This window comes from Octopus bimaculoides, chromosome 1, assembly GCF_001194135.2.
Source record: "Octopus bimaculoides isolate UCB-OBI-ISO-001 chromosome 1, ASM119413v2, whole genome shotgun sequence".
NCBI lineage: Eukaryota > Metazoa > Mollusca > Cephalopoda > Octopoda > Octopodidae > Octopus > Octopus bimaculoides.
The window spans coordinates 165,925,282-165,938,018 of NC_068981.1; the positions used below are offsets into that span (position 1 = coordinate 165,925,282).

A 12,737-nucleotide genomic window follows, 5' to 3' on the forward strand; every position below is an offset into this window, starting at 1 on the left:
CTCTCTCTCTCTCTCTCTCTCTCTCTCTCTCTCTCTCTCTCTCTCTCTCTCTCTCTCTCTCTCTCTCCCCCTTGTTTTTGTGTGTGTGTAGACATACATAACTTTCTATATCATTATTTTTACCTCTCCACAACCTCACTAAAATTATATAGGGAGTTCATTTGTGAAGATAGCCACCTGTTCCCTTACATTAATAAGGCAGCAATAGTATCATAAACAAGGAAGCAAGTCTTATTTCTGTTTTGGTTGATTGTAATTGTAGAGTAAAAGGTTTAGTGCTCTATCATCCAGCAAATTGCTATATCACAGAAATAAAAGTTGGGTATTCTAAACAGTAAATTGCAAGTATTTATATTCATGAAATGATTGATTTGCCATATTATATTCCCAACCTGAAGGGGAAATTCTTTAAAGCAGATGATTGTTTTTTTTCTATTTTCGAAGTTTTATATTGAATAAATAAATATCATCTTTTTTTTCTTTTTTTTTCATTTTTCTTGAATTTTTTTTTCTTTTTTATCCGATAGAATGGTTTGGGCAAAATATGGATATATGCCACTTGATGAAATATTTGCATACTGTTAACCAAACCACTCAAGAATGAAATGAAAGATCAACACCAATTTGGGTTTTACTTTTTTTGCCCTATACCCCCTGTCCCTTTCAGTAAACTGTGATGAAATTGCTGTTTCTGTTTTGCTCATATAATCCCGGCCTGAAATTAACTGTGATCGAGCAGACTTATGATCAAAGGTGTTCTAACCCTGACAGCCTCATTTCCCTCTTTTTTTCTTCTGTCTTGCATCCATAGTGCATGTAGAACTACATTATACAATGTGTCCTTCCTTTAAGTTGGTAGTATGTGCCTTGAAGAAAGTTTAGCTGCTATTTCTTGCAAGTCAAACGGCCACATGGTTTGAAATAGTTGGTATAGTTGATGATTTTGTTTAGTCCCAGGTAAGCCCTGACCTAGCAAACCTGTGATAAAATATTTGCTGACATGATCATACTTTTCTGTAATTTTAGATATATTAAAGCTTGGACTACATTATTCAATTTCTTTTATTTTTAAGACAGTTGGGTTAGATTTGGAGGATATTTTGCTTCTATTTTTAACAGGCTCAATGATTGCATAAAGGGTCTCTCTTAAGTTATGTGCTTTGTCTATTGTGTAAGGAAAAGATGTGAACTCCAGTCCATAAAGTCAGTAGTTTTCCATCTTTTTATCCTTCACCTCAGATACTCTGCTGAGTTGTGGTACATCCTCATCATCCTGTAATATCTATATTCAATACCGGCATGGGTTGGACAGTTCAATAGGATCCAACTAGCATGAGGACTGTGTTTGTCTTCATTATCTGCTTTATCAAGGTTTCTACAGTTGAGTGGCATTAATGCTAACCACTTTACAGAGTATACTGAGCGCTTTTTTTTTTTTTTTTTGTGGCAGCAACATTAATAGGGTCACCAAGTATGATGCAAGACAAGACCCCTTCATATAGTAGGGGTGCAGTATTGAGGGCAGCAGCTTTGTGACAGATGTAGAGAGGGTAAAATAGGAAAGAGACAAGACCAGGAGATACAAGGGCACCCACAATGTACTAATTCACTGAAACCAGTGTAGTAGCAATAATCTAAACAAGGATAGTATCTTGTCATCAATGAGTGAAGATAAGTCACACAACTGGGTTTTTTCTTTCTTTCTTTTTTTTTTACAGTCTAGAAAGTTTCTGTAATTTAATCAATGCAACATTAAACCTTGAAAATCTGAGTATGGGTTAGATTTCATTAATAACATTAAATATCGATTGGTTCAAGTCTTTAGCAAAGTGCACACACACATGCACACGCATTTATGAAGGAACTGTTTAATTATTGTTGTCTGGTCAATCCTATGATCAAAGCTGTTGCAATTATGACCATTCCTTATTTTGTCTATATATATATATATGACTACATTGTCCATTACATCCTCTCATCCTCAACATGGCAGGGTATGATATAGAGATTTGGCTACTATTTCTACCCAAGTGAATGATCACGTAGAGGCTCCTTCATTTGGCTCAAGTAACTGTACCTTTTGAATTTCTGGTTGATTGTTCATATCCTTCTTCATTAACACTATCATTGTCTCTAAAAAAAAAAGACCTCACAAAAAACAAAGCTTCTAGTAAATATGTCATAAGTTCTAAAATTGCTGATCTCTGGTTTCATGGTATTTCCATATAAAATACACCATTTCGAGTGTGGCCGTTGCCAGTACCACCTGACTGGCCTTCATGCCGGTGGCACGTAAAAGCACCCATTACACTCTCGGAGTGGTTGGCGTTAGGAAGAGCATCCAGCTGTAGAAACTCTGCCAAATCAGATTGGAGCCTGGTGTAGCCACCTGGTCCACCAGTCCTCAGTCAAATCGTCCAACCCATGCAAGCATGGAAAGCAGACGTTAAACGACGATGATGAAATAGATGAGGTATTAATCTTTGCCTGTAGCATACATTCCCAGAAGTTGTTTTGGTGGCTGTTTTGCCACCTGTAGATTTAAACTCCTTTTCATAAATACCAGGAAATAACTTAGGGCATTGCTCAATACTTTATAAACTTGACTTTCACTTCTCCACAGCTTACAGTACTGGACTTAAACCTTTCCATAAACTAGAAAAATGTTAGTGGATTCTGTTTGCAGCCTTATTATTAAAGATATGTCAAAAGCCCCAATGATTTCTCATTAAATTATAGACAAGCAGTGTGTGTGTGTGTGTGTGTGTATGCATACATGAAAACACACACACACACACACACACACACACACACACACACACACACACACACACACACACAATTACTTGGTTTACACACCTGAAAATCATGATGTGTCACCACTTGAGTGGTTGAATGGTTATTAAGAAGAACAACTAATCGTAATACCCAAGCAATTGATACATGCATCTGGGTTTACATATCTGCTCCACTCATGCTCGATATCTATTTCATTCACGCTCACATGCCAAAATAAAATTGACTGTATTCATAGAAGATATTAAATATTTCTTCTTGTTTTCTAATTTCCTTTCTGCTTTTTCTTTGTTATTTTCCAGTCTTCAATCCCATCGGAAATAATGTGGGGCAACCACTAGAGGTGTTTCAACCAATGGCAAGTGACTCTAAAGACTGTTCTTCCCCGCTGACTAAACTAACTGTGCCAAATCCTGTCAAACCTGAAGACCTAGAGTTGCTTGCCAAATTAGAGGAAGCTAACAGGTAAATTGCAAACATTTTAATCATTCTTCTTGTCCCCATCAGATCGCTGGGTTGGCAAAATTGGTTGATGGAAGACAAAATATTTTTGCAGTAAATATCAATGTTTCTTCTAGTTTTTAATAGTCAGTGTGCACAAAAGAAAATCTTATTTTGTGCAATTAGTTCATGTGTAAAAAGTATGTATGCACCCAATGTATATTAAGTGCATGTGTGTGAGACAAGGTTGTCACTTTCTATTATCGGTACAGTGCATCTGACAGGTTTCCATATAGTTTATTGACTTAATTTCAATCACAAATCTTGGACTAGCATGAGGCCATGATAAAAGCCACTTGCCCTAGATATCATACAGGACATTTCAATCAAAGACATCTTGATTGCAAAGTGAACTTCTTAACTTTTGATCCATGCTGTGCACTCAACACTTGTCTGTGGTAAAAGCAGATTGGCAGATGTTCAATGTGCAACATCTCTTAGAGTGCTATCTCTTATGAAAACTAAAGAATGTGCCAAAGAAGATATTTTTTGTAATTGTTTAACCAAACGAACAAAGTAATGCACCTTGCTCTGAACCAAGCACAGTAGATACAGTTAAGCTTTAAACTCAAGACCTTGTGGTGAGCATTGCAGCATGTTAACTTTGCTGCCATCATAACACTGCTTTTGAGATTTTTACCAGTTTCAATCTTAATGACATAATACTTAGTTCAACATATGCATTTTGATGTAATTTTATTGTTTTACTGGTTTCAGTCATTGAACTATGGCTGTGTGTGTGTGTGTGTGTGTGTGTGCGTGCGTGCTTGCCAGTACCACATAAAAAACACCCATTACACTCTGAAAAGTGGTTGGTGTTAGGAAGAACATCCAGCTGTAGAAACCATGCCAAAACAGGCAATTGGAGCCTGGACAGCTCTTCAACTGGCCAGTGCCTGTCAAACCGTTCAACCCATGCCAGCAAGGAAAATGGATGTTAAATGATGATGAACCCATACAGACATAGAGAAATGAATGCTAAACCAAGGAGATGATGATTGGATATTGAAACAGCTGGCATATTACCTACCATTGTTTCATATATATTATATTTAATTTTTTTAATATTAATTAAATATTTTCATCATGTTTTTAATTTTATCTATTATTCTTTTGGCTCGGGAAATTTGAAAACTACAGGGAATCAGCAACTAGACTTACTGACAACTAAATTATTTTTTCTGTGATTAACTCGCTGTGTGAACAGAGGGCCTAAATGCCCAATCAGTCACAGTCCTATTCTATTTAATGATTTCATTAGTTCTATTGAGCAATTTACAATAGAATTAGCTGTAATATTTCATTCATAAGTTTTAATATGATCAAAGGCTCTTCTTATAGCTCCTTCTCTTCCTCTTCTATTACAAGCTTGTTGAATAACTCATAACTATGAAAAGGATTGGCATTAAGACTGCAGTAGATGTTATCACATGTCTAAACAATATGATCATTTGTTTATTAATTTCTTTCAAGGACACAAATTATGTGGTGGTAAAGGGGAAGAGCAGGAGCAATTTTGATATTCAAAATTCAGGCCATCAGTTGACAGTAGGTTTTTTTTGGAAAACCAAATTCAAGAAATATTGTTTTTATGAAAGGTCATCTTTACTAATAACTAAATGTATGCACTTATTCTAAATAAGGGGATGAATTGGGAGAATTGTTAGGGCTTTGGACAAAGTGCCTTGTGGTATTCATTCCAGATCTTTATGTTCTGAGTTCAAATCATGCCAAAGTCAATTTTGTCTTTCATCTTTCCAGGGTTGATAAAATAAAGTATCATTCAAGTACTGGAGTCTATTTTGATTTACCTCAGCCACTATATTTTGTGATTTTGTGCCTCTGTTAGAAATTATTAATATTCTAAATGCAGTGGCTCGGCAAAATTCATAGAGCACCAGGCAAAATGCTTTGCACTATTTAGTTATGTCCCTTTATGTTCTGCATTTAAATTCCAAGTCTATCATATTGAACATAGCCCTCATATAGACTTTATTGAACTGATTTTTGCCAAAGCAGTCTACCAATATCTGCCTTTCATTCTTCTGGTATCAATAAAATAAGTACCAGTCAAGCATTAGGTCAATGTAAATGACTGCCCTCTCCCTATCAAAAGCAAATTTCCGGCCTTCTGGCTACATTAGAAATTATTATTGCAAGGATGGCAATATTTGCCATAGTTGCAATATTTGTCCTGACTCTTACATTCTTAGTTCAAATTCCAACTTTGCTGTTTATCTTTCTAGGTTTGATAAAATTTTTAAAAAAAAACAGTCAAATATTAAGGTCAATTTAAATCAGCATTCCATCCTACATACTAAAAAGGTTTGACTTTGTGCTTATGTATGAAATTATTGTTGTTATTGCAACATGTCCCATTCATATCCTTTACAAGGATTTAGTGGTGTAATTGTGAAATTGTCCCAACTAAGAATTGAAACTTGGTTGCTGATTTGGCTTACTGACAACTTCAACACTATGCTATAGCATGCACCAATTATAATCATTGAAAGCCTATTGTAGATTGACTGAACTCCCTCTAGTTAATGCCTAAAAATGTTATCTGTTATTGACATACCCTGGTTGTTCTTCCAAAATATAATGATTCCCTTTGACAAGGAACAATGTTTCTATAGATGTTAGTTAGAAATATTTGGGTTCACAGCTTCATCTTGTACTATACTAGATTGGAAAATTGAAATACTAAATGGAATAAGAATAAAAAAAAAAGATAGTCGACATTACCAAGGTCACTGTCCTTTCTGACATACTTTGTTAGTTTTAAAAAAATACCAAGGATTTCAGTAACTCAGTTACACCAAAACAACACACTAATTACCATATACTGTGTTTAATTTCAGAAACAAAATCTAACAATGATTTCCTCCAACTGTTGTTGCTATTATACAGTAGCAGTACAGTTGTAAAGTAAGTAGTAATTATAGTAGTTAGTGTTGAAAACACAAATTCTCAACCAATCACTAAAACGAACTACCAAGGCTGGTAGGTAATTGAGGAACACACTGTGTATTGGTGCAGTCTTTATCAGTCTTGAAAATGAGTATTCAGTTGTTTGATTAACTGAATTCTTACTTGTAAAATTAATGTGTAAGTTTCTGAGTATTCCACAGATGTGTGTACTATTAACACAATTTTCTTGTTGAATCGGTGTAACATAATGTGACAGGACTGGACTGTTGAATTACAGTCAATCACATATGGCATCAATCACACATGAATAGTGCTTTTTACATGCCTGCCATCAGCCACATTCAGATGGTGCTTTTTATGTGCCACCAGCACAGGTGCCAGTCAGGGGGCACTTGCATCAGCCACGTTCAGACAGTGCTTTCTTACGTTAATTAATTCTGTTTTGACTAAGAAAATAGGGCTTCTTTTTTTTTTTTATCTTTAATAATGCCAGCAATATTCTGTGTATCTGAAATATATGTAAGATAGCCAGTGATGCTATCATATGAAATTCCTTCTGCCAAATAAAATAGTTGTCTAACTTGTATGTATATTTTAAAGATTGTGATGGTAGGGGTGGTTGTTTCACCACAAGTCAGCCATGATTGAAAAAAAAACAAAACTTGTGAACAAAAGCATTCTAGCTGTGACTCTGCCTCTAAGATGGTAATGGAGCAATTTGAGGAAGATTTGGTTGCTTCTATCAAGTCAAACAACCATGTCAACTTATATCATCATAGATATTGATACCTTACATTAGTATAAGGCTACAAATTTGTTGTTGGGATAAAAGATTTAAACTAAGAACATAGAAAAATGGGCTAAATTCTGAGAAAGCATTTCTGATTCTCCACTGCTTTAAATACAATGAATATTAACTGGAAATTTTCAACTTCATTTAGAAAATCAAAATTTTAAATAGAAAGTAATGAGGGCAATAAGAAAAAAAAGAGGAGAGTTTCTATACTTTATTCTTTAAATAAAATTTATCATTTGTTCTGGCACTGATCCAGAGAAACTCTGTAGTGTTGGTGGCCTGATAAAATGCCTAAGTTGCACTGTAAAAATATTTGCTGATAGGAAGCAAGGCCATTCAGGCTTAAAAGCAATGTCAAAATTACCATATGCAACAACAAAGCTGGCTGTCTTTTCTCTGTTGCTGTGTGTCACATAATGAAAGACTGCACAGCCCATATCAGCAAGGAAAAACAGGTTTAACATCATGAGTATGAAGATGACATCAATGACTCAAGAATAATTTAATGTTATTCTTTTGTTTGTCATTAGAATAATAAAAAAAACTTCAGCAAAAACTATAAGATTTTTGCTAATAGTATCATCAGGCAAATATCAAAGACTTGTGTAGTCTATATAAAACTTTGAATTTGAAGAAGTTAAGTTTGCCGTTTCTTATTTCCATTTGATAACCTCATCTACTCAATGCAATGATGTGAGATGGTATTGCTGAATCTTAGATTAGCCTTGATCTAAAAAACCTGTGATCAAATGTGTGATCACACCATATTTTTCGAGCTACTTCAGATTATATTATGCAACATCTACTTGCCTTTTTTTTTCCCCGTTTATTATTTTTCCATGATGAGAAACAAGTGATTCAAGAGAGACTTGGCTGCTATTTCTAGCAGATTGAGAAACCACGTGGCTTCCTTCATAATACAAGTGTAAATGTTTCATTAATTACCCAAGCCTAGGAAGATTTTATCAGCATTAATATAAATTTAAAAAGCTATTGTCATCAGCTGACCAAAGTATTCTCCCTTATACTAAATGTTGACATGACTTTTACATCAGCTGAACAACCCAACTGTTTACTTTGACACGGAAAACAATAGCTGGTCTCTTTGAAATAACAAGAATAAATTTCATCTAATCTGAGCTAATAAAGGGTAATTTACATGATTGTGCAATCTACCAGAAATAGCAGTCAAATCTCTCTCAAATCACTCCTGTCATCTTTAAAAAAAAATGGTTATCTAGGACTACTTTAACTTATATATCTGAATAAAAGCTGGGATAATCGAGGACTAGAATTCCCTTGATCATCAGTTTGCTCAATCTGGACAGACTTTGATTTAAACAACTATGAATAGACTCTTATGTTTAGATGGGTGCATGGATGAATGTATTACTGGGTAGATAAATGGACATGTGAATGAAATGTTACACAAACCCTCAAATATATAAACCCGAAACCAATTTCATTGATTAGATTGTATTATAGTTAGAAATAAGGTGGTGAACTGGCAGAAATGATAGCACACTCAACAAAATGCTTAGTGGCATTTTGTCTGTCTTTACATTCTGAGTTCAAATTCCACCACGATCAACTTTGCCTTTCAGTTTCAATAAAATAAGTACTGGCTGAGTACTAGGGTCAATGTAATCAATAGCCCCCTCCCCCAAAACTGCAGCCCTTGTACCTATAGTAGAAAGAATTATTATAGTTAGAGCTGAGATTAACCCCTTTGAGACCATATTACTATTACTCTGTTTCAATTAAGCTGAGAGTAATCAAGAATTTGGAGGGAGTTTTGTGAAATAAGTACATTGTTAAGATGACATTCTGAACATGATTTAGTGAAATGTTGTTAAAACTATGGTGCAAAGTTTTAATTTGAAAAGGGTTCACCTTAAACCAGGAAATTTTGTATTAAAGAACTTCTTAGGCAGATTGGTACCAAAAGGTTTAAAACCAGTAAATAGCTGAGACATTAATACAATTTTACATTATTCTATTTTCTACTTCAATGTTTTGAGTACAGATCTCATTTATGTTACCTTTACTATTTTATTCCTTTAGAATTGTTGTTGTTTAAATCCAAGTTAGCATTGCTTTAGCCAAACTAAGAACAAAGGCTTTTCTGCAATGATCACCTCATTTATTTGTGTATCTAGGATTATATTGTTCTATGTGTTCTTCCTTTAGTCTTTTTATCGCAGTAGGGTGTTATTGAGGGAGATTTGTGTGCCATTTCTATCCTGTGATTTCAGGTTCAGTCCCATATTTGTTATGTTGGATAAGTGTCTTCTACCCTAGCTTGAGATCAAACAAAGTCTCATGGACAGTTGTCAGGGTTTATGCTTTTGAGTGGCAAACTTAATCTTTTATCTTGTTTTACATCAACACATGGCCCTTGGATACAATTAGCATAATACATGCTGTTACAAGCTTCCGTGCTATGTGTGTCCAGTTTGAAGATGACGTCTTCTTTTATTCCCATCAGTCTCAGACCCATGAAGATGGTCATAGGCACTGCTGTCCTTCCTCCTCAGAATAAAAAATCTTCATTAGAGGAAAAAAAATTTCCCCGTTGTCAAAACTGCTTTTATGTGTAGTCAAATGGCACCTACATTTAGAATCCCTGGACAATTTCATGCCTAGTTTAACACATGGCCTTTTACCTGAGTTCTCTCTAGCATTCAGGCACTGACTGCTCACATTTTGTCTTCAGAGATTTGGGCCTAGACATTAGCATCATAGATCTCACAGATCTGAAAGGGTCAGTTAAATTCATGAGCACTATTCCTCCTTCTATAACTAATTTGTAAATTATAAATTTCCAAAAGGTTCTTGTTTTGTTTCTATTTTACAGTACTCAATCAGTCTAGTCCCTTCTTGTTTTTTCCGTCTGCACCTACCACAACTCCTTATTGCTTCAGTGCTACCACATGCCCTTAATTTTTTTGTTCTCAACTGTAACTTCCCTCACATACTCTTCCTCTTCTGTCAACTATAACACCCACTTCTAGTCATCCTTAATCCTATTTTTGCACTGTTCCTAAATTACTTCTCTGCAGGATTTCTTTTAATAGATATCCTTGTCTTTGAAACATAAAATGTGTGTGTATGTGTGTGTGTGTGTGTGTGTGTGTTAGGAGAGAGAAAGAGAAAAAAAGATGTGTTTTGCGCATGTCTACGTTTTTGTATGTAAGAACTTGTGCTTATGCATGTGTCTGTGCATATGCATGTATCTCTGAGTATGTGTATCTCTCTCTTTCTCTCTCTCTCTCTCTCTATCTCTCTCTCTCAGTATAACTGTTCTGATATTTTTATACCTCATAAGTAAGAAAAGGTAGCAGAGTAACAGCAGAAACTGGATTGTTCATCAACAACCTTGCCTTTAGTTCTTTTTCTTACTGTCAGCAGAACATTGTTTCTAAATATTGTCTGCTTCTTTCTACTAGACATATGTATACCTGTGCTTGTTTGTGAATGTGTGAACATGTAAATGCCTCTGAAATGTTAATTTCTTTATGAAAAATTCCCTCATTTTCATTAAATTCTTCTTTTGTAATTTACTCTCTTATAGAACACACACACACACACACACTCTCTCTCTCTCTCTCACTCTCTCTCTCTCTCTCTCTCTCTCTCTATCTCTATCTCTCTCTCTCTCTCTCTCTGATACAATTAACACAATGTCTGGTTTAACACCACCACCAAGTCCTAGGGTGCTGTTAGCAGCCCATTCCCCACATTTTTCTTGCAGACATTCAGGCTGGGCATCAACCACATCAAACTCCCCAATTTTGGCAGACTTCCAAAAGGGAAACTGCCCCTTCTTCCCTGAACTGCTTATAAAACAAAGGCAAAAGAAAAAAAATGAAGACTCATGCACAGTTTTACTTAAGTCATGCAATATCCTTTTAAAATAAAAAGAAATATATAAATGCATATAATGTTGGCCTTGACAAATGTGTTACGCTGCTTTTTCATTACTAGCTTCACTGACATATTTTAAATCTATAAGTACTATAAAATTGTGTACTTTTGTAGTTGTGCAGACACAAATATATAGCAAAGAATGAGGGAACTTACTGGCAGACTATGTAGAAATGAAATAGAAGCTACGCACTTAGTCCAAAGAGAAAATACCTCAGATGTCATCTTCGTGAAAAATAATAGTTCAATTTGTGTTGAGAGAATTAATAATGAGCCAGTAAGAAATATTAGTCAATGGCTAGTATTTTTGTTTTTTTTGCTTATTTTTTCAAATATAAAATCTATCTCCTGACATGTTTTGATTTTACTTTGAGCTCAACAGCAAAGCCTAGTCTTCGCTGTACTCACTGCTGTAATGATGGCAGAATCAAGTGAATATAAATATACAAGACTATATACATTGGTTTACTTGAGAAAACAGAATTCTTCAGTTACTAAATAACTCCAATACACGAACCATATGAAAAATAGTTAGGTTTATGCATTTAAGGTGTGTAAAGGCAGTTCAAAGTTGTTCTAGGACACCACGATTGTTGCTGTTGTTTAACCCTGTGTTGCTTTTATCGAACAGGCCTATGATCAAAGCTATTTCAAGTATAGCCAGTTTATCATTTTTTTCTTTGCATGTAGTGTATCTTGGAGTATATTATCCATTGTCACTATTTTTTTTTTATGAGAAGTAAGGTATTTAAGGGAGATTTGGTTTCTATTTCTAGCAGTTCTAGTGATAATGTTAAAACGGTCCTCTTTATAGTCGCTATTGTTGGTAATGATGATGGTGTTTAAGCTTTGGTCATCCCTAACCCACAAGACTTATGATTAAAGACACTCCAATTGTGATCATCCAACCTTTATTGTTCAGGTATTGTGTATCTAGAACTACATTATCTAATGTCATCTTCCCTTTTTTATGACATTTGGATATGATTTGAGGGAGATCAAATTGATATTTTTCACAGGTCATGGACCATGTAGAGGCTCTCTAATTGGTTCACCATAACAGAAGTACAACTTGGATATAGCCAATGATAGTCAACCTGCATATCTGATACACTTGAATATTCTCTGGTATATCTGCAGTGTCTGCATGTGCGTATAAGTATATGTCATATGTGCATTCTTGTGTGTGTTATATGCATTATTTATGTGCATGCACATGCATACAGACAGCTACATACAGTTACATATTTTGCAAGCATGTAAGCAGATATGTACATGAACTCATACATATGTATATTCAGACAAGTGCATGTATGTATGCTTTCACAGATAATGCATACAAGTATAAACATTGTGCCTCAGGGAATATTGAAAACATTCCAGTTTTAGAGTTGTAAATCTAAAAGTCTCCATTATGATTAGTTTTCTATTGGTCAGCTTATATTACTCCTCTTTCTCTCAATCCATCCCTCCTTCCTCTCCCAAATATCCTTTATAAATCATATAATAACTGTTAATGATAATTATACATCATTGATGATCTTGATCATTCTTTAATTGCCAAAGAAGTGCAAACAAGACAAAAATCAAACAAATAATACAATTGATTTCTCTTGTTGGCAAGAGATCACAAATTGATATGGGAATTATAGCTGCCAGTTAGATTAAAGCCAGTATATGACTGGCACATATTTTATCAACTATCAACCCTTTGGTAGGATTTCAGTTATTGACAGAGCTGAATACGAGGTATCTTTCACCATGGGACTCCTGTTTATACCACTCT

General features: G+C 34.8%; 1 protein-coding gene across 2 annotated transcripts in view; it reads left to right on the forward strand.

Annotated features, from left to right (window-relative positions):
• The window catches only part of LOC106869320 (EVI5-like protein), a 301,815-nt gene that overhangs the window by 125,559 nt on the left and 163,519 nt on the right, over window positions 1-12,737 (forward strand). For both annotated transcript variants that reach the window (XM_014915019.2, XM_014915018.2), the window contains exon 2: window positions 3,099-3,261. In XM_014915019.2, coding sequence (XP_014770505.1) covers window positions 3,152-3,261 — 110 coding nt within the window. In that variant the 5' untranslated portion in view covers window positions 3,099-3,151. The remainder of the gene's footprint in view (window positions 1-3,098; window positions 3,262-12,737) is intronic.